This window comes from Pteropus medius, unplaced genomic scaffold (genome assembly GCF_902729225.1).
Source record: "Pteropus medius unplaced genomic scaffold, Ma_sr-lr_union100, whole genome shotgun sequence".
In the NCBI taxonomy this organism is placed as follows: domain Eukaryota; kingdom Metazoa; phylum Chordata; class Mammalia; order Chiroptera; family Pteropodidae; genus Pteropus; species Pteropus medius.
The window spans coordinates 9,442,817-9,466,289 of NW_024344378.1; the positions used below are offsets into that span (position 1 = coordinate 9,442,817).

Genomic DNA, 23,473 nt, shown 5'->3' on the forward strand with positions numbered 1-23,473 from the left:
ACCTGGCAAGAAGGAGGTGTTTAAATTTTTATGTTAGGTCAAATCACTTGCAAATGCAATTTTCGTTAGTCAAAGCCAGTTGAATAGCAGCCATTTTATCTGTGTCCACCTTCTAGTTCCCTTCCGCTTTGTTTCAGTGATTCGCGGTAGGGCAGTAGGGAGATTTATATACCCCGACATTTTCTTGTCTCTCCCTCCTGGGTCTTCCATTCTCTCAGACTTGCTTCCAAAGTATGGGACTTGTATATTCCAGCCTGCGCATCAAAGTTGGAACCAAGCTCCAAGGTGATGGATACAGGTGGTGGAAGGTTCAGGGTAAAAAGCCATTTAAAAAAGGTAAATATTCTATGGAAAACTTTCTGCTTATACAGTGAAGAGAAAGCTATCTTATAGGTGAACATGCTTAAGAAATGTTCCTAAATGTGCTTTTCCATATCTCTGTTACCGTGAAGCCTCTGTGTTCACTAGCGATGCTCACAGTTATTTGCTAGATTAAAATTTCCTTAATTTTATAATCAAGAGGACTAAGGGAGAGAAAATGAGAGTGGACAGCAGGCAGAAGATGCTTTTGCAGGACCATGGGGGTCCCCAGGCGGTCATCCAGGTCCCTCCCAGGCTATCTGGAATCCGCAGAGCAGGCCTGCTGTCCTGAGACACGGGACTTCTTATGTGACCAAGCCGAATACATCCGCATTCCTTTTGGCCTTTTCCTCAAACAGTTTGATTGTGTTAACTCAACGCCTCCCTCAGAGCTTGCTTCAGAAAGTGAAGTATGTAAAAGGGATTAAAATATCTCTCTAAATCCGTTTTCTCCCCAAAGCTCCTTTTTCAGTATGACTAAAAATTAACAGTCAGACTGTGTAATGATCTGTCCTTCTCCTGGTTTTACTCATTAGTAGGACCAACTCCCTCTTGGTCCTACGAGCTGTCGAATTGATTGAGCCTTCAAGGAGCCTTCTGTCAATGGGCGTGGCCTGCTGCACACATCTGGCTGGCTGGGTTTCTTTAAAGAGGCGGCAGGTTCATTAAAAGATACCTAGAACAAATAAAGGCACTGACAAGGAAACAAATCTCGTTATTTCCTTGCTTGGTCTCTGCAGTGGGTTAAACAGTGACCCCCCGAAACTTCATGCCCACCCAGACGGTGCCTGTTTGGAAACAGGGCCTTTGCAGAAGTAATTACTTAAGACCAAGTCACGCTGGATTAGGGTAGATCTGGTGTCCTTAAGAGGAGATGTCAAACAGAGGTGACACAAAGAAGAGAACTCCAAGAGGATGGAGACAGAGGCGGAGACTGGACTACGGAACTACAAGCCAAGAAATGCCAACGCTGGTTGGCAGCTACCGGAAGCTGGGAGCGGCGCGTGGAGCAAATCCTCCCTCAGGGCCTCCTGAAAAAACACACCCTTCCAGCCTCCAGAAGTGTGAGAAGGTAAATCTCTGTTGTTTTACACCACCAAGTTCACGGTAATTTGTTATGGCGGCCCTGGTCCCCAGCCACAGTCTGACCCCGAATGGAATGGCCGGAGAGGACTGATTGGCTGCCATCCTTTTCTGCTGTTTTGGAAATGATCACGAAGTATAATACTGAAGTATAATACTGTGACTAATACCAATCCCTCGGGGTGTTTCTTTTATTTGGGGGTTGTTCGAACTACTTTCGTTTGAGAAATAAGCCACATATCAAATAGCATGCCAAATGTCAATGGGGGAAATTCACTTACTTATGGGAGTTTTGTGATCGTCATAAAATTCATGACATTCATAAAACTGGAAATAGTCTTAGACTATAGACATAGTATACGTTTTACATCAGGTTTCCTAGGAAACAGATTCTGAGACTCCAAGACTTGTGTGCAGGAGGTTTATTGAGCAGTGCCCTCAGTAATGACATCTGTGTGGGGTGATGGAAGCAGAGATGGGCAGAGGGAGAAGTTAGTCTGTGATGTGGTTGTAACAGAGGCCTCTGCCTGAGTGGGGTGGTCCTTTGGAGTTGTACCAAATCGAGGCAAGAGGCCAAGCCCTCGAACATCCCCATGGATGCCGGTTGTTACCAAACAGGTGGTATAATGCTGGGTGCGGCAGCTTCTTTAAGCAGAGGGCAATTCCTGGAGAGCGACTCAGCGGTGAGCTGTGAAAATGAGAGACTCAGCTCTGAAGGGGCATCTAGGCAGCACATCCCAGCCCCACCGCGTATTCGTAATTCTAATAAAAAAAAAAATACCGTTGTCAGCTAAGAAAGTGACTTTGCCCAGACTCACAGACAATATGTTATGGCCCAAATAAGGTTATTAGACATGCCCACTTTTGTTTCTCACGAGGTTTTATGAAGCTGCGGCATTATCGCCATCACTAATCTTTCCGTAAGAATGCTTGCTCTTCTGAACCACGGTTTTCCTCTTTAATTTTCCTGCCTTGGCTAGCAACCGTGAGGGTAATTTTTCTCTTCAAAAAAAGGGCAAGAATTCTGATCTCAGTGCTAACTCCACGGCTAGGTCAATAGTCTAAAGAACCGAGAAAGTGCGGCTTACCCTTCACACTTACTTTTTTCCCCAATGACTCAATGCATCTTATTTTCTGTTAGGTCATGAAGCTTCCTGGGAAAGAGCTCGTCCTTATTTTGCATGCCGGCACAGTGGAAGATGAGATAATTAATACTACTGAGGTTTTATAAAAAGTCCAAAGGAATGGCAGAGAAGATACCAGTTACTTCTGTTTGTCTGCTCAGTCATAGTCTCTTTCGGTAAACTGCCAATTTGTGTGGCCTTTCTCTAATAACGGCAACGATTATTCATTGACCACTTATTATTTATTGAGCATTCCCTTGGGCAGAGGGAGTATTGGAACTAAAAAGCAGTTACTGGACACTGTGCTAAATACCAATACAGGCTCCAAGTATTAGCAAGATGACACAATTTTTTGAACCCAGAACGTGATTAAGTCATATTTAGTTGTAAAGCAACTGCTATGAACTAAACCTTTTGAGGTACGAGGTAACAAAACTGTAGCACCACAGCACAGACATCCAATTCGAATAAAAGAAACCAATGATGATGCTCTCCTTATATAAATTCCGAACCTAACACTAGCTACCGGCAAGTGCTGTCTACCGGCAAGCTCATTCTGTTCTAAGCAAGTAGAAACTAATCATATTACCTAACTTAATACCTTAATAGTTGACGGTTTCATTTCTTAGGCTAAAAAAATAAAGCGGCAGATATTCTGGACTGGTTCTGACCCGCAGAGAACTGAACGAGAATGCGATGATGAACTACCAAAGGCATGACCATGCTCTTTTAGAATTTATAATGCTGGACAAATGCAATCCATTCATCCTGCAGACACTTTTTTAAAGCACATACTTGGAGTAGGACTGTTTCAGGCACTAGGCATAACGCAGCGAACCAGACAGATAAGATCTTTCCCATCACAGAAGGGAAAAGAATGATTAAGAAACAAATAACTATGTGACCTAATCACAAAGACAAAGTGGTCAGCAGTTTATCAGAGCACGTGAAGTGGCACCACGAGTGAAAAACCAACGAATGGACTCGGGAAATGTAGGATCTGTCGAAGTCGTGCGTATAAAGTTAAAGCAGAGGTTTTGTTGGTGTGTTTGTTTTTCTAGCCTTAATTCTGCTGCTCGGGTGTAGGAATGGAGTAGACAGTGAACTGGGTCAGTTGGATTTAACCAAGGTTAGAGTGAGAATGAGAGGAGAGAGGTGTGAGAGAGAGGTGAGGTAGTTCAGGGTGTACACAAGGAAACAGAAAGTAGAGCGAGGAGAAAATTAAGACTGTGAGGGAGGTGATCACCTCTGAAAAAGCATTAGGATCCAGAGACTGTAGGTCCCAATGGAGACCAAAGCATCGTTGAAGTAGAGATTCACAGAGTTAGCAAACTAGAGGTACAGAGGGGAGGAGTCAGAGAATAGGATAAACAAAAATCCAGCACTTGGAAGCAATGATGGCAGAGGAGCTAGACAAGCACACCCCCTACTCACAGGTCTAATGGCGTAAGGGCTAAGGGGACCACTGCTTGAGAGAAATGTGGGGGGAGTTGGCTCCTTGGGTTTCAATCAGAGCAAAAGAGGTGAAGAGAACATTCCCACTGGTTGAAGAGGCTGGAAACATAGGAGTTTGCCTAATGACACTGTGAGCTTCTAATGCAAAGTGGGAGAGTCTGGGGGGCAAGAGAAAAGTAGGCAGTCGGGTCACAAAAAGAGGGGAACTGAGTGTGATGGATTCAGACGAGTAAACTAGCACTTAGGACAGTGGGTTTCAAAAAGTTCGGGAAAGATACAGGTAAAATCCTAACGCTAGAGAATCAAAAATCATGTTGTTCCAGGGACAGGAAAGCTTAAAATATGGAATCTGAAACACAGTACGAGTGGTAAGAAAGGAATTTTGTGTAGTTTCTAATGGATGGCAGTAAGATAAGGTAAAGTATCAGGCTTGCTGCAGGGGAGCAAGTTCTTGGAGTGGACCGGAAACGTGGGGAATGGAAGGATGAAACAGACAGCTGGCTCCTGAGAGCCTAGGAGCAGCAAGTGATTTAACTCTAGATAGAAAAAAATGGTCATTTACAGGCAAGTCCACTATGGTGCATGAGTGAAGTGCTCCAGCAGCTGGGCGGGGCACAGCCACAAAGAATCATCCATGAGAAAGATTTGCTCCCCAGCATCCCCACTGAGAATTGTCGGATATTAAGTGGTGAAGGGAAGGTCACTATTGCTGACGAGACAGATCCTCTGACTACAGCTTTAAAAGACAACACGTTATGTATGAGAATTCAAAGAAATTAAATACGGGAGTAAAATTAAGTAGGCAGTTGGTATACAAGTTTAGCCTCTGAATATGATGCTACCTAGATTCAATTTTTAACTCTGCCACCTACTGTGTTAACTAGAGCGCATTTCTTAACTCTATGCTCACTGTCCTCGTTTATAAAATGGTAATAATTATAACATCTACTTCATCAGGTTGTTGTGAGGATAAAATAAGTTGATACTTCTAAAGCATTTAAGATATTGCCTGGCACAGTATCTTAGCAAAAGTGTTTAATAACTGTTAGCTATTGTTATTTGGTTAGCTATTGTTAAATGGTCTGTTTGACTTACCATACATTTTTACTAAACTATATCTTATTCTTATAACTTAGCCTAAATCTTGTAATTTATGACGGAACAGCCCAGGGGCCTATATGTGGCTCTGGTGTGACTCAGACCTTGAAGAAGCTCTCGTAGGCAGGTTCTAGATTCAGCACACTCTGGTGTGAAAAGCAGAACTGAGTTTGAATCCTGGCTCTACCACTTACAGATCATGTTACTTTAGGTAGCGAGACTCATATTTTTAGGCCCAAGTCTCTTCAGCTGTAAAAAGGGAATAATAATAGTGTCAATAACTCATAAGATTTTTGCAGTGAGTAAACTAAGAAGCTTCTTTCATGTACACGGTATATTGTGGGTATAGGGTAAGCATTCAATAAATGGCAACCTTAAGTAAAGATACATGTAACTTGCCTGCTTATTATAATTGAACACCATAAATTTTTAGTTTGCTATTTCAATTTCCTTTTTTTCTCCTTTCTTACATGTCCTGAAAGAATTTTAAAAAATCACTAAAATGAAATACCGTGACATGAAAATACTTGTGATGGTCATTTTCCATTTAGAAGGGAATTACCTTGCTACTTAACTGCATCTCTCAACCATAGATCTTTGTACATTGAAACTATCATTCACGTTATTGCCAGAGCTGGGGCAGGGCAGCCAGGGGTCAGTGGTCAGATGAGAGGCAGAGATGAAGCATCGAGGAGTGGATACGAAGCAAGCATCACAAGCAAAAGGAATTAGAGGATGGATAGTCAGTTGTGGGTATAGAAGCGATATGTACATTATAATAACAGACACTTTTTGAGTACCTCATGTTTCCCTTTCCTATACAAGTAGAAGAGTCAGGACTTGAACCCAGGCCTGTCATGACTCTGATGCTTGGCTCTGTCCCCATCTCCATAGTAGCTTCTAGAAGTTGAGATGCTATAAGAGACAGCAAGACACACGGCCTTTCACAGTCCAAGGCTCAGAATCCACATTCTAAGATGTTTGAAAGAATGAGATGAGACCAAAACGAATGTCATGTCATGAGGAAATGAAGAAGGAACCCCCAGAGGATTTCCAGCCCCCCTCAGCACTGTCCTCTGACTCCTGGTGATAGGAGATGATCTACCCAACGGCTTGGTGGTGGCAACAGGTGACTGGCAGCTCCTCACCCGGATGAGGCTCGCAGGGCAGAAGCCATTAGCACCAACCGATGATGAGAAAATCCTATAGTTTTGTCTAGTTTGCCCTGACCCCCAAACAACTCTGATCCAGACTGCAGTTTATTTTAAAAAAGACCATGCCCTATTTCCACAGAACCTGAACACTTTTAAAAACAGAAATATAAACTAATTTCTCCAATTCTAGCAACCACACGCCCTCAAAATTTTGTGACCTTAGCTTTCCCCCCTTTATTTACCTCATAAAAAGGAAGTTAGGACCTATTAATCTCTGTAAATAGCTCTATATTTTCTGAGATCACCTGAGAAGACTATATGAATAAGATGAAATTACTATTTGTCAGAGAACTGAATCATAATGTTTTTCTTGCTGTTGGTTTTAAAGTCGCTTAATGACTTAACAGCAGGTAGCCATAGTAATTTTAAAGTGTCTTCTTCACTGATAACAATTTCTATGGACTTTTTTTTAAGCACCTAACAGTTGACAAAATTCTTTAAAATCTCACTTGTAAAAAAATCTCGCTTGACACTTACGGCTACTTTGTGGGGGTGGTTAGAGGAGTATTTACTATTGAAACTTTATAAATGACAAAACTCTGAGAGTTAAGAGTCTCGAGGACACAAAGTCGCTGTGTTATGATGGTAGATGCAAGATATGAACATGGAAATGCCAACTTCTGGGCCCGTCATAGCCCATATCCACACCTTCCCGACAGGCTTGCTCTCCACTCCCCACTCCGTCCACACCCCACTGTCCTTTCTACTGGAGGCATTTTCTCAGGAGATCACGTGGGCTCTGGGCTTCATCGTGGCCATCCACTGGCATTCATGAGATACTTATTCCTATTTATTAAAGCATAGTGACAAATCTGTTGACAAAAATTCTAGATCTGAGTCCTCTCTCTTCTCACAATTCTGAACATTATTGTGAATATGAAAGATGTGAGACTGAGAGGCTGAAGGGACATGTAAAAGGAAGAGGTGCAAGGAAGGGAGAAAATCGGACACTAGCATCCTTTGTCTCTCGTAATTTCTTTCTTTCCCAGTTGCAGACACTTAGGGAAACTTCCCAGCGGCTACTGAACCACAGCCGGAAAAGGAAAACCACCAAATCAATCTGGGTGTGTTTCTTCATGAAAAAAGGGAAGGTGGGAACTCTTATTCAAGAAAATGGCTTTTCTGGATATTTCTTCCAAAATATGCATCTGGGAAATCTGTGAAGGAATGTGGGAGGAGAGAAGGGTACAATGGACAGGGTAGCGTATGAGCTAAGTGTTAGCTCACCGCCGTGGAGTAAGAAGGCAGATCCTGAACTGTGTTTTGCAGTTTTCCATCTGTATATTTTCTTATGAATTAGAGAAGAGTCACTCAGGCACTGAGAACCGATGGACAGAAATCAGCTGACACTGGAAGATCTGTCAAGAACTCATCTTAGCATGACTGGCCAAAGGCACCTAGTATTCCATGAAAAATGACCAGAAACTTTGGGCGAGGTTCCTCAGGGGGAAAAGTTCAATTGTGGTTGCTTCTTCAATATGTCTGCAAGAGCTCCTGGTTCTACTTAAAACAATCAGCGTAAAACAGCCCTGCCTCTGCTCTGTGCCTTTTATTTGAAAAGCAATAGGTTTCTAGATACTGCAGTATTTTCTGACAAGAGGGTCTGTATCTATCTCACTTGAATTTTAGGAATTTGTGAACATGAACCCAATCCGAACTATCATCATCACAATTCATCCCACTCGAGCAGATGGTCAGACTAAAACCTCTAAAGCTTATTGCTGCAAAGTCTTAGTAACAAGACAGTCATTCAATAAATGTTTATTGAGCATAGCCTATGTGCAAGATACTGTAGCCATGCCAGATTTCTTATTACTCAGTGTGCTGTTCCACATAATGAGAAGGTTGGTTTTGCTGAATTCCTAATAAAGAGACACCTCAAATCTTACCTCAACCACTTCTAACAACATAAGGAAAAAACAAGAATCTGTTCTGGTTACAACTCTATCTCTACTCATTCTTAGGTCATTTGGCTCGATGAATTAGTTTTTGTTAAAACAAACAAACAAACAAACAAATACACTTTGGTTTGTTTACTTGTATATCTACACATCAAATATTTATTGAGAACCTACAATGCACCAGGCACTGCCTATATGCAGCCAGAGCTGCAGGCTTCGGCAGCATTAGGGCAGAATTTTGCATTAACCAAGAATTATCTTGTTGCAGATCTATTGATAAAGTAGCTAACACTTCCTGCCTTTGCTCTAGAATAGGGTCAGTCCCTATATTCAGTGTTTCACACGGCACAGACCAAGACGAATTCCCATCATGTAACTAAAATGATGAAATAGGGGTCATAGAAAGTACAGGAAAAGGAGCTAAGGTGGCATCACTGTTGGTAAATGCCTCAGGAACTATTCCCAGGGTAACCTGACAACAGGTTGAACTGTTAAGAGCATGTCTTCTAGGGCCATCTAGTGTTGAGTTTTTTCCCGCTTTAGCTCTTAGGGAGTTTCTACAACTAGAAAGGAAAAAAAAAATCCCGTGGCACTGCAACTACTGAAGTGAAATTCTTCGGTGGCGGAAGATATAGGGTCTTGGGAAAGGATGTCCCCCCCCCCTTTTTTTTGGCTTAAGAATACGGTCTCTCAGGAGGGGAAAAGTATAACATACGCCAGGGAGGACTGCGCTGCTCAGTTCTTGTTGCAAATAGCAGGACTTTATTTCTAAAATTTTTTGGAAAAAATTTTAAAAAGGGAAGTCTACTGGACTCTCCTGAAGAAGAGACAGTAAAAGTGGAAGTCAGCAAAAAATTGATCACATAACACAGCGTAAACCTTCCTAAAGTACCTTTCTATCCACTTGTGTGTCTCACCGGCGATGATCTCTCTCTGTGCCGTTCCCTGTTAAAGCCCCTCCCAGAACAGAGCCGTTCTTTTCTGCACGCTCTGCTCCACCAGTCCACTTCCTGACACCTCTGATGCCCTCAACTCTGGCCTCTTTTTTCCCCTCTTTTTCCTAGAGTAGGGAACATTGAGAGGGATAAAGAACCCTATCAAAGAACCCTTGCTGTAGTTCTGATCATCCCTTGCATTTTTCCCCCCGTCAAATGCTATGTGACACATCACTCTTGTGCTCAAAACGGATTATAAATCATCACCAACTGCTTCTGGTCTACATGTGATATTTATGGAGGGACATTCTACTTAAAGAAAAGGATGATATAAAATAATGCCCACCTGCAGAGGATAGAACTCTTTATCTTTAAACCAAGGCCCTCTCTCCTAAAAACGCGGTCAATACATATACGTCTCAAGGTTTCTAACCACATTAAGGAATTTGGAGAGAGATAATCATGCGACATCACATTTTCAAAACAGGAATTTAGTAACACTCTCAACTTTATTTGATAACTCTTAAATGTATCCTACACAGGCTGATAAGTGCATACATATTTCACTGCTTAACAGACTAGATTGTGGTGAAACTCAACAGCCATTTAACAGACTATTGTGAAGGTCAGATTAGCAAATAATTCCTCCCATAAAAAGACTGGTCAAATAGGAAGAAAACTTAGGGAGGTAAATATGATGACTATCATCTGAACTTGTCCAAAGAATACAGAAATGTAAAACATTCATAGAACCCCAAGAGATTAGAAAACAACAAAAAGCAGGTACATGGCTGCCACCGTGCTCTGTGTCGGAGTGAGAAGCAAACACTGTCACTGCAGCTATGCATCGATTAAAATCTTTCATTGAGACTGAAATGTCCTTTAGGGTAAAATAACTGACAAGCCATGAAGACCCTCTGCTTTCTTGCCTTGATTTCCATTGTCCACAGTGCCTCCACACACAGCCCCAGCAGCCGCACGCAGTCTGCTGCTCCGAGCTTTGCGCCAGGCTTGGTGTTTCTCGAAGCGTTCACTCCATTCCACGTGGGTTAGGGCTCACGTCAGTGTCTCTGCCCTCCGCTCCGTCTGGGCTGCTTCAGTTCTCCGAGGCCCACTTGACTTGTCCTGGGTGCTGAGCCAGGATCAGCACCGGCGGCAGTGCCTTCCCATGGGAACATTCTTTTACCATGATTTCACTGTGACCACTGCTTAAGGCCAGCCTGAGTTTCATGTGTGACCACCTGATTGCTCACTGAATCCAAGGCAGTTCCCCTGCGTCAGTATTTGACAACTGTCTTTGCTCTTATGTCATCTCTTACCTATGCCAACATGGGGCGCATGGGAGCCATTCTGTTGACAAGGGCGCTCTCGTCCTTCTCTGACTTAATATCTATCCTAGGCAGCAGTTTGGGACAGCTGTTAGGATGTTGTCAGAATTCTTTTGTCCATAAGAAAAGTGAAATCCACACCACACAGTGCAGTATGTTCACGATGGGGTCATTCCTTTAGATAATCATCAACGCTAACATCTACCAGTGCCCTGCCTCTGACCTCAGAGGGCTCCAGACAGATGCAGCAAAATGTGGGGAACACAATTTGAGACAGCGTGAAGCCTGCCAGCATTCTTTGCTAAACTGGTATGTGTATGCTTACATAACACATGAATTTTAGGTACTAATCATGCATATTTAAAATTTTAAAATCCCAGAGTATAAGCCAACATGACTTTTCTATCCTGAAACAGTTCATGGTGGGTTGGGGGTGGGGGTGAGTAGCCTCTGTAATTTGGAGCCTGTGCTGCAATACTTGGCTCTTGCCTCGTGGGTTTGTTTATATCTTTGATAACGCACTGAGTTGGAGTCATGCGCTCAGATTTTCAGTCCACTTTGGGGGTCCCTCTAAGGCATGGACACCACTTCTGGAGCTCTGACGCTGAGCATATCCTATCACAGAGCACGAGACCGGGGCAGCCATGATGCTCAGCCTTCACAGATAAGTCTATCGGTGGAGATGCTCACTTTGACGTATGATACCTGAATATAGGGTGCCGACGTCCAGCAACTCAAGAGAAATTCAGAGACGAACAGACATGAAAACAAATGGGACACTACTTTGGTTGACCCATTTCTGAAAATGCAGTGGGGATAAAATCATGACTAACATGACCACCTCTCGTTTTCCCAGGAAACAGCTCTCCAAGAAATTAGTTTTTTTTTTTTAATATGTATATATTCATGTTAGTTCAACTTGCAAAAAGCTTCAAAACGTGTAAAAAAAAAAAATGACCAAAACGTAAATCAATAAAAGTTAACATCCCATGTGCATAGATGCTAATTGCTCTTTACAGCACTCATTCATTCAGCAAGCTTCCTGAGCACCATTTGTGTGCCAGACACTGAGCTCTCCAGGTAGAGCAGTCACAGTGAGAGACACCTAAGAAACAAAGGGTTATGATCCAACAGGACACTGGCTGTGAGACCTTACACTGGTCAAGGACAAACCGCTAGAGCCACGGACCCTCCCAGAGACGACAGTATTTGTCTTGAGAGCTGGGTCTTAAAGGACAAGTGTTTATTAGTGTGTGTGAGGTGAGAGAGCCTGCTATGCAGCTTGACACGGTTCAAACACAGGGGTCAGAAGCAGGAAAAAGGTGGGAGATACGGCAGGAAAGGCAGAGTGTGGACAGATTTCAAACGGACTTCTGCGCCATTTGTAGGATTTAAAATTTTAAGTATCTTTTTGGTTATGAGAAGCCATAGTTGGGCAGGGGTCTAGGGGTGGGGACGGGAGAGAAGATTTTAAGCACGGCTATAGCATATTAATAATGCCAAACATATACATACAGACATATATAAAGTATACTATATGCTATGTACTTTTCTAAGCGCATTACATGTATAAACATATTTAATATTTATGACAACCTATGAAGTATCCTCCCCTTAAAGAATGAGGAAACTGGGGCACAGAGAGGAGAGACCGAGGTGACCAAATTATTATGTGATAGAGCCAGGTCGGTCTAACTGCAGACTGTACACTTCACCACGACTGGACTGCTGGTCAGATAAGGATCGGGAGGAGAAGGTCCGGAGGCCGCAAAGAGCTACTGGCTTTGCCCCTGACAGACTGCAGTGCCCGGATGTGACAGAGTTCACGTCTATCTGCCTTCGTCGGAAAAAAATGAATACAAACTTTCAGAGGTCTGTTGGTAACCCATAAAATCCAAGACATTAACTTGTATTGTAGAAAGCACTTAGTGATTTTCCCCAAATGGTTTTATCTCGTTTCTGGCTCCTGGTGAAGGAAGCATCATAGTTGTAGAGAACGCGGATAATGGGGCGGGGCCCGTGAAATAAACGCGGTGGATGGTGGAGATGAATACAGCGAGAGGAGCTGACCGATACACGCTATTGAAACAAAAACCTACTAATCGGAACTAGATGGGCATGAAGATGACATTTACTTATGTGTGACAGAATGAAATGATAAAGAGGAAAATGAACGCCACGTCCCGACAATTTATGCAATTTCTATCGATGTTAAAAACCACAGTGATTTTCAGAGTGAGGATCAGAGGAAGAGCTGTACTTTACCTTTGCTTGAAAAGGGACTTACAGAAATGATAACAAGAGAGCAGCTCCGAATTGGGTTGGATTCTAGAGGCCATTTCCACATGTGGGTTTTGGGCCGCAGTAATGGTGTCAGAGCCTCTTCTGGTTTCATCTCCCAGTAAACAACCGAACTGCCTCCTCCCCACCTAGCCCTATTCCTCGCTTTCACCAGATACTAAGATTTTATATATTTCCTGGAAATAGAATTCCACCTTACAAATGAAAGGGCCGGGGGAGAAAGCAAGCTGCTCATGAGATGAGGCGACGGTTAGTATTTATTTAGTGTTCAGTGGTGAAGGCTGGTGTCTTGGCGGGGGACAGGACATGAGAGACTCTGCAGGTCTCAAGCAACTACATCTGTACTAGATATTTTATGGACTAAAATTGAATCTGGCATATAAAGTGCGTAGATGTGGGGTGGCATGGAGAGACACACAGATACAAGAAAAGAAAAACTAGTCTCTTAAAAGTATAAAAGACAGGGCTTGAATTAAGTAGGATGTTGTGAAGGTAAAGACAAAGGTATGATTCTCGGGACTGAAGACTCACTTACATAAATTTTATTAGCGGTGAGGGAGACAGAAGAGTCAAGAAAACTTCTTAATTCACTCAACACATATTTTAAACATCTAAATTTACTGAGAACTAGCGACACAGACCTGGTCTGAAAAGTACTCTGTCCTCAAAGAAAACAGTAGTCAGTATAGTCCAGGTAGATAGTGATGCTAGCGATTAAGAAAAAGAGCAGAAGCGGAAGGGGAAACAAAGTTCTAAAGAACAGGTATTTAAGCTAATGAGTTCGATTTTGAACATGCCGAGTTTGAGGTGCTCAAGGACCATCAGGTGGAGACTTCTAGCAAGCTGGTGGCAGATCAAGAGAATGCGCATCCCAAGCATACTGAAGGTGGTTGAAGAATGATGAGCATAGGAGATCACCTACAGGGAACACGTAGAGTTGAAAGAGGGCCTGAGAAGGAAGCGTGAGGAATGGCAATATTTAATAAAGGAAGAGCATCCAGCAAAAGGTATCATGACGGAGAAGGCTGGGAAGGCCGATAAAATCTGGATTGAATGAAGCCATGTAATTAAAGGAAAGAGAATTGTGCTTTCTGTAATTGCCTGTTTTCTGTGAATTCTTCAATGGACAGTAAGCACTGTGTGGACAGTAAGCATGGCCGTTCACCTTGTCTTACCAATGATGAGCACAGCATCGGGCACAGGGTGGTGCTTAGATGTTTTGGATGACTTAATGGAGGCGTCACCAGCAGGGCGACAACAGCTACAGTGGAGTCAAGCAAGAAAAGGACTGGGTTTTCCCATTAGGAGGCTCCCGGTAGTGCGAGGAAAGAACAATTTAGGTGGATGGAAAGAAATATAATATCACTGGCTATAAAATATTAGAAATACAAAGAATTCTTAGGGAGGGCATAGCAAACACATAGATTCTAGAAAATAACTTTGTTTTTTGACAAGTTTCTTTTTCCTTTTTTTTTAAAACATGACTTTAAATATTCATGTCTTCTTATTTGTTTCTAAATGTCAGAGTTCTTGGTCAGACTTGAAAATACTTTAAAACGAGTCCTTGGCAACCTCCAAATTATTCCTGGTGACCTCGATGTCACTCTGGCCATAATCTTGGAACCAGAAGGGCATATAAAAAGTCACCTTGACAATAGTTTCTTTAACTAAAATGGAGCTGCATTATATTAATGACTTGCTGACTGTCAGATATGAAAGAAAATGTAATGCAGAATAAAACAGTTATAATAAGAGTATTAAAAAATGGAAAAACAGGCCATTTATCCATCAATAAAATGCCAAATCATTTTAAAAATCCTGAGGCAAATAAGCTTCAATCGTTGCTTAACTTCAAACGAGGTTAGGAGCACAACGGCCCAGACTTGCTTACGGTGTGGCTTCATGGACCAAACGGCCACCTGTCCCATAATGCTTGAGCAGCTCCCTGTGTGTGGTTCTTATTCACAGAAACTAAAACTAATGAGTTAAGGACTGGCTGATTATAAAAAAAAATGAATCAAATAAATCTTGGACTTTAGCCTGGACTTAAGAAAATTTGTTTCTAAACAAGCACTTAGAAGCCCTGGAAAGCAATAAAATGAAAGGCAATTTGCACAGACTAATGGAGCAGCTAGAGGAGGAGGGAGTGGAGAACCAGTACTGTGTAATGGAGGAAAAGTTCTGTTTTGGAATTCTGTTGTAAAACAGTCTCCCCCTGATGATAAATCACTGGCTAATGACAGCTAGAATTTTCTGTTGGAGCCATGATAACTTCGAGTTTGTGTAACTGTACATTAAAAAAGAAAACAATACAACATAAAATCAAAGCCACATACTAAAATTTTGTACTTTGGGAAGAAGCCCATTATTCAGGCTAAATCTCTCTCAAAAAGCAAAGGCAAAACAAAACAAATAAACAAACAAAACATTATCTCTGGGTAACCCAGCTTAGACATTGAATGCTAAATGCTAACTCAGCTCATGAAACAAACATCCTGGCAGTTATTCTCTTTTTCTTTTCTTTTCCCTCTTGTATAGAGAAGGATTTATTTTCCTAAACAGAAAAGATAGAAGGAAAAGTAAGATTAGCAAGGTGTCCCCAACATAGTCCCGCTCAGGTGTTTATCAGCAGGTATACACACTTCTCATTCACAGCCTTCTATCATCCATGTACATATCTGTTTTTATTAGATTATAAATAACTTTAAGGTCAAATGTTGTGTCTCATTCATTTTTGCCCAAGCCCTATATTTTATATTTAGCGCTCAATAAATATTGGCTAAATAAACTGAGTATATAACAAACTGAATATAAATTTTTACAAAAGGATGACCCTTCAGGTACAGCTCACATATATAATCAGGACAGAAAAAAATCTTGAGGAGCACATTTCCAGAATTACCTGCCTCCAGAATTCTGGTATGAATGATGGCAGCCATTAAAATAACCCAAACAAGCTGAAACGAACAAAGCCCTCAGATAATTTAGCCTCATGAAATCCAAGCTAGGAATCTAAATCATATGCATTATTACCTCATAAATAATTTCACGATTTTTCCCCAAAGTTAAAAATAAAATAGTCTAGGATAATCATATTTGCTCCCCAACTCAAAGAGCCAAAGAAAAACTTTATGTTCTTGGTTATTTAAATCAGACCAGGGGGTGGAGCTTAAATTCTTGGCTTTAAAAAAGACGTCTTTGGAGACCCTCTGTGTTCTCTTGGCTCTAGGACCACATCTGTACAAGTGGACACGTGCGTGATAGCATGGGGATTATGAAGGGGCAGGAGGGTAACACGCAGTATCTAAAAATGGAGTATAAGCTTTTTATTTCCCATTTGTCTGGGATATATGTTTAGAAAATCAATTTCCTTACAAGTTATCCATCGGTGCAGTAGAAAAAGGAAAAGTTAGGTAAAGGAAAGAGTTTCTATTTGATGTAAGAGGAAAATAAGGTCCAGGAAATACCTGCTATAACCCATATGCAACTTTAGACATGATTCTCTTCTGTCGATAAAAGTGCTGAGAGGTACATTATCGATCGGAGTTACTCATTTTCCTCCCTCTGCTCCCCACAGTGAGGGCACATGATATAGATGAAAGGGAATCGGCAGTACATCCAGAAACATCTGGAATTGAAATACGTATTTAATTTTTAAAACTAAAATTGCATATATTTACGTTGTACAACATGATGATTTTATATATACACAGTGAAATGAATACTAGTCAAGCGAATTATCATCTCCATGCATAGTTATCATTTTTGTATGATGATGAGAATACCTTAAATCTACTCCCTTAGCAAATGTCCAGCATCCGGTACAGTCTTATAACTACAGTCACCACACGGAATATTAGGTCTCTAGACTTATTCATCCGACATAACTGCAACTTTGTCCCTTTGACCGTCACCTCCCCATTTTCCTCCTCTCTCCACCCCTGGAAACTACTATTCTACTCTCTGCTTCTATGATGAATTTCTTAGATTCCAAATAAAAATCCTTACAATACATGGCCTAGTGTATAGGTGCTCACGAAGTATTTGTTGAGTAAATGAGTGGATAACTTACAATGAATTTGATAAGCCACTGTGATGTTCCACTGGATTTCCCATCGTTTGGCATCACTCATGTGAGGCAAGAGCCAAAAGAACTTAGTGACACAATGTAGCCAAGGTTCCCCTACAGAACAAAGTGGCAGATTGCGAGAAACCAGATGGCCAACGATGTTCTGTGACCACAGACACAAATAATCCTGGCAAGTCGGCAGTTGGAGCTAGATGGGAAGTGATGAAAGTCTGTGCTCACTGAATTTTAGTGATAGCATGAATTTTTCTTATTTTCCACTGTCACACTGAAGGGGGGTTTCTTTTTGCTTAAAACGACCTTGGTTAGCCCCACCACTGTAATTCACTGAACCTGTTTCTGATGAGCGTTTCTAGAGAGCATAATTAGTCCCACAGTGCCGGCTTATGTGGGACAGTACTGAAGATCCATGGACTCAGCCTGGCTTCCTATTTATTCTCCCCTTACCTGGAGACTTGAGATTGAAATACGATTCTTCAAAGAATTTTAAGGCAGGAAATCACTGAGAATATAAAATGTACATCAGCTATTCAGAGTACTACTAATTTCTCATTTTCCAGCCTTTCTAAAATAGACGTGGATTTAAAGGCTTCTCCCACTATTTCCACTTATTCCTGGCACACGTGACTACTTAACGCATACGCATACTTTTGTTAACTCCTGCCTGATGAGGGGACAGAGAAAAGATAAGTTAAAGATAAAAAAAAAAATCTCTACTCTTAAGTTAATCTCCACTTAAAGATAGTCTACTAATAGTGACCTATAAATTAATACATAAACATATCAAAGAGTGTCTGCATTTGTGGCAATGTAAATGCAATAGCGACTTCATTTTAGGTATTCGAACTCACATTCAAATATATAAACAGAATAATTTTATTACTTTCAAATAATAAAACTTTATTTTTCTATAATGCAGGGTTCTCACAATTTAAAAGGCTTTTAGCCCCCAGTTTCAGCTTGTGAGTTTATATTATATTCGATCTGCAGTGAGAATAAGATATGCCTGACGGAAGTGCAGAACTAGCCTGTGGCCTTCATACTACCACGCAGATGATCTAGGGACCGATTTGGGGGGTTTGTTGGTTTGTTGGTTGGTCTATTCAATGGCTACCATCTGTTCAAACCCGAACTCTGGAGGCAGATAATTCTGGAAAGGTGTTCCTCAGGTTTTCTTCTATCCTGACTATACAGGTGAGCTGTAATTAATGTATGTACCATGCCTTACCATTTGAAAAAGTTGTTTTTTTTTTTGGTCTCACGTGATTGTGGAATTTAGATAGCACGATAATTCCGTGAGGTAGATATTACTATCATATTTTTAATAGTTGAAGAAACTGAGGCCCACAAAGGCTTGATGACTTGCCTCAGGTTTTATAGCTAGTAGCTATGAGAGCTGAAACTCACACAGGTCTCATGACTGATTCCTATGTGCTTTCTGACAAAGCTGTACAGTGACACAGGCACCATGAAAATAAGTGCTTTTGACTGTTTAAAAACCATGCCAGAGCTGCCTCCTTTTAGCCAAAGCCCTTCCTGAGTCCTAAGGGTAAAGGCTCTGTAGTAGCTTCAAGGGCATGTTCAAGAACATTATACACGACCCCAATGAAGGGAGAAAACATTGTCCACCTAGTCCGGTTAGCCGACTGCTCTTTTAAAAACTTGTATCTCAACGTGGCTGGTAGCTCACTATCACATATATCTACAGAGCTGCAGATTAGAAACTTATTTTCAAAAATTAAACTCTGTGTTTTGATTTTAATGAGATCTATTAGATAGATTAAAATAATTAAGATGATTAAAATGAGTACATAATCTTTTTAATTAAAAAAGGAACCACTACAATATTCTGATCTTCAGCCAGTAACAAGTTCTGAAAAATCTCTTTGAAAATAAATTTTTTCACTAAAAAATATTTTGGGGAAGTATGTTACAATTGCTGACTAAATCAGCATCATGATATTTTCCCCATATGGCTGATATTATGACTCGAGTAGGATTTTTAAAAGTACTTACTGATTCACTAATTATACTCTCATAATTCCTCCCTAAATTAAGGTATAAAAATATTTAGAAGGCTGAGTTAGATCGTTCAGTTACTTGATCTTACCTTGATGTGATATTCAGGAAATAAACTGGATTTTGACCTACATTACTTATTTTTTTAAACAGGATATAATTTTCTCATTTCCATAAAGCAAAACAAAACGGTAGCTTCCTACCACCAAGATAATAAAAATGAGATTCATCATTATGGCTCAAATAGAAAAATAAATAACTCTTATAAGATTCTCCTTTTCATATTGCACTTGGATATCAAAGAATATTATTTTGTAGGTATAAGATGTTCTAAGAATGTCTGAATAATGTTTAAGGGTGTAAGAAAAAATATACTTGAACATGTCTGCTATAATTGTGTTTTCTACAAATAGATAAACCACGTTTTTTGTCAATACCTATTATCATAATTTGTCTTGTAAGTATTTTTTTAAAACTACATATTGTTTTTTAGACATCTATCTATTATTTAGTACCATTTTATAACTGCTGCTATCATGATGTATTAATAATGGCGATGAATTCTGTTGTGGAAATTTTAAAAATCAATTTAGGAAAGGTTATTTAATGCTTTGTGTTAATCTAATACAAAAAGAATGTTGTTTCATAAGGGGACCAAGCCTAACCAGCAGCTATCCTATTGCAATAGCATAAAATCAGATTGTGGTACTCTGCCAGTGATACGTATTCAGACTACTATTAGTGAAAAACAATAGCACTGAATTTTCAACAACGCGTGCCAGTTTTCTAAAAGTACACACACTTTCTGTTTGCTAACAACAGAAATTATCTGAAAGAGAACTTTCCTTTGGGCCTCACTCTCTAAAAAGTACAATATAACAATATGCCTGACAACACTGTAATTAAACTATCTGTTAGGAAAAGACATCCCAGCAGGAATGCCAGGGAACGCTCTCATTGGTTTAACTAAGATGGTCTCAGGCAAGATGAGCAAAAGGACTCTGTAGCAGCACTCCAAAACGAGATGCTGAGAGTGTGACAGTTGCAGACACTCACGGCAATCTGGCGAGAGGGTTCCCCTTTTGAAGGAAAAGTTATACCTCCTTCATTCTCTGGCATACTCCTACACAGAGCTTAAATTTAAAAAAAATCAATGCTAATGGGACAATTAGGTTAGGTGAAGCAAAGGTAGGGGAAACGCACTTACCCAGACTTGAAATATATATATATATAAAACTTCTTAGAGGAATACAATCTTTTCTACAATCTGAAGGATGAGCAAGAATTAGGCAAGTGATTTTGAGAACAGGAGAAGACAGGTCAGGGTGAACTAGGCAAAAAGAGCAGCTGTGGAAATATCAGGAGGCTGTGAAAAGTGGCCCATTGAAAGAATCAGAATAAATTTATAATGGCTGCATGTAGAGTAGGAGAAAGGAAATGTTGTAAAATACATATGAGACTGCAGAAGTCTCATAACAAGGACCGTGTAAACAAATAAGATAATAGATTTTAACCCAACCATATTGGTAATGATATTAAATGTAAGTGCTCTAAATATATGAATTAAGAAGTAGAATTGTCATATTGGGGATGGGGGTGGGGAGAAGCATGACCTAAATATAGCTGTTTACAAGTAATTCATTTTAAATATAGACACAGATAGGTTAAAAGTAAAATGATAAAGATATTCTATGCAAACGGTAATTAAAAGAAAGCTGGAATGGCTATATTAATAGTGGAAGGAGTAGAGCTCAGACCAAAACGTATTACCAGGAAAAGGCAATGACATTATATAATGATAAAGGAGTCATTTCACCAAGGTGACATAAGAATCCTAAATGTGTACATGTTTAATAAAGAGCTTCAAAATGCATGAAGCAAAAACTGACAGAATTTAAAGAAGAAATAGACAAGACCACAATTATAACTGGATATTTTAACACTTCTCTCTCAGGAAAAACATAGAACTAAAGACAGATCAGTAAGAATGCAGAACTAAGGATATAGAAGATGTCGATAATATCATCAATGAAACTGACCTAATAGATAATTCTAGAACTCCAGGCAAGAACAGAATACACATTCTATTCGTGTATATGGACCATTAACCAAGATGGGTCATATTCTGAGTTTAAAAGACACTATAACAAACTTAAAAGAATGAAAATCACACAAAGTTATTCTCTGATGACAACAGAACTAAACTAAAATTAAGCCATAGAGAGATATCTGAAAAATCCCCAAATACATGGACCTTAAACAATATACTTCTAAATAATCCAAGGGTCAAAGGGGAATTCACAAGGAAGATTAAAAAATGTTTTGAATTGAATGAAAATGAAAATGCAACATATCAAATTAGCTTGGCTTCCTATTTAGCACTGTAGCTAAAGGGAGTACTTAAAGGGAAATTAATACCTTCAAATGCTTATACTAAGAACAAAGGTTTGAAATCAGTGATCCAAGCTTCCATCCTAAGACAATAGGAAAGAAGTAGTAAATGAAACCCAAACAGATAGAAGGAAATAATAGATAAATATCAATGACACACAAAATAGAAAATAAATCCATAAAACTAAAAGCTGTTTCTAGGAAAACATCAAAAATTTTGATAAATCTCTAGTAAGACTTATGAAGAGTCTACGGACCATTAAAGAAATAATAGGAAACATTAAAAAGATAATATGGGAATATCAATGAATTTGATAACAGCTAAAATGATAAATTCCTGGAAAAACAGAAACTACCAGAACTTACTCAGGAAGAATTATGTAACCTGAACATCCTTAGATTTATTAAATAAATCTATTACGAAATTAGTTAAACACCCCCCCCAAAACAAACAAACAAACAAACAGGGACCAGATGGCTTTAGTTGGTAATTTCTAGCGAACATCTGAGAATGATATCATACCAATTCTACACATACTCTTCCAGAAAATAGATCAGGAAGGGACATGTCCCCACCCAGTTTATGAAGCCGGCATTACTCTGATACCAAAACTGCACAAAGACATGACAAATAATCAGAATTATAGACCACCCTACCTAATAAACATAGAGGCAAAACAAAACAAAACAAAACAAAACAAAACAAAACAGCAAACTGAATTCAGCCATATACAAAAATGATAACATGTCACGACTAAGTGAGGTTACTCTGTAAAAGGCAATGTCAGTTTAACACTGGAAAGCCAATCAACTTAATTTACCATATCAACAAACTAAAGTAAAACCATCTAAAAAAATTCAGAAAAACATTGTCAAAGGTCAGCATCCGATCCTGACAAAAATTCTTGGCAAGCTAAGAATAGAAGGAAATTTCGTAAACCCGAGAAATAAACATTTTGGAAAAACCTAAATTTAACACCATACTTAATGGTGAAAGACTGAATATTTTCTTCCTAAGATCTGAAATAAAACAAGAATGTTGGCTCTCAATTTCAATTCAATGGTATACTGGAAGTCCTAGCCAATGCAATAAGGCAAGGAAAAGAAATAAGAGGCATACAGATGGGAAAGAAAGAAGTTAAAACTGTTTATCTGCAGATGGCATGACTTTCAACATAGAAAATCCTAAGGACTCTACAAAAAAAATTAAAATTAGTAAGTTGAGTTTAACAAGATCACAAGATGAAATGTCCGTACCCACAAATGAATTGTATTTTAGCATTCAACGACCACATACAATTGGCAATTGAAATGAAAAAGCACCATTTGCAATAGCATTAAAAATAAAATAAGTACAGATTTAACAAAATATTTCAATATAAAATATTGCTGAGAGAAGTTAAAGAATACCTATATAAATGGAGAGATAGTATCATGTTTATAATTTAGAAGACACAAGACTGTTAAAATGTCAATTCTTCCCATACATTCAAACCAATTCCAATCCTAATCTCAGCTGGGTTTTTTTTTTTTTTTGAGAAATTGAAAAGTTGACTCTAAAATTTATGTGAGTAAACAAAAGACCTACAAGAGACAAAACAAATTTGAAAAAGAAGTACAAATTGCAGGATTCACACTGCATACTTCAAGACTGACTAGAAAAGCACAATAATCAAGACATTGTGAGATTGGCATAAAGCACAGACATACATATCAGCAGAATGAAATAGAGTTAATCAATAAAACTACACATATATAGTCAACTCATCTGCAGCAAAGCAAGCAAGATAATGCAATAGGGTCAAAGAAAGTGCTGAAACAACTAGGTATCTATATGAAAAAAAATTTGGCCCTTATATCACACTATATATTAAGCAAAAAACAAAACCCAACAAAACAAAATCTCAAAGTGCAATATAATAAGACCTAAATGTAAATGCTAAAGCATAATACCTGTAGAAGGAAATACCAGAAAATCTTTGTGACCTTGAGTTAGGCAAAGATTTCTTAAATTTCGCATCAAAATCTTGATCATAAAAAACAAACAAACAAACAAAAAACACTTCAATAAATTGAACATCATCAAAATTAAAAACATCTGCTCTTCAAAAGACACTCTTAAGAAAAGGCAAGCTACACACTGGGAGGAAATATTTGCAAAACACATATATTAAAAA

The 23,473-nt window shown here is 39.5% G+C and overlaps 2 protein-coding genes across 12 annotated transcripts in view; one reads left to right on the forward strand and one right to left on the reverse strand.

The window, feature by feature from the left end:
* ATRNL1 (attractin like 1) overlaps nucleotides 1–23,473 on the reverse strand; it is a 627,375-nt gene that overhangs the window by 180,988 nt on the left and 422,914 nt on the right. Inside the window, exon 28 of one of the 11 annotated variants that reach the window (XM_039871120.1) lies at nucleotides 7,100–7,120. The exons of the other annotated variants lie outside the window; for them this stretch is intronic. Within the exon in view, the coding sequence (XP_039727054.1) occupies nucleotides 7,115–7,120 (6 nt within the window). The 3' untranslated portion in view covers nucleotides 7,100–7,114. Of the gene's footprint in view, nucleotides 1–7,099; nucleotides 7,121–23,473 lie in introns of those variants that run through there. 11 annotated transcript variants of the gene reach the window in all.
* The window catches only part of LOC120609742 (translation initiation factor IF-2-like), a 449,818-nt gene that overhangs the window by 1,511 nt on the left and 424,834 nt on the right, over nucleotides 1–23,473 (forward strand). The gene's annotated exons all lie outside the window — the stretch shown is intronic.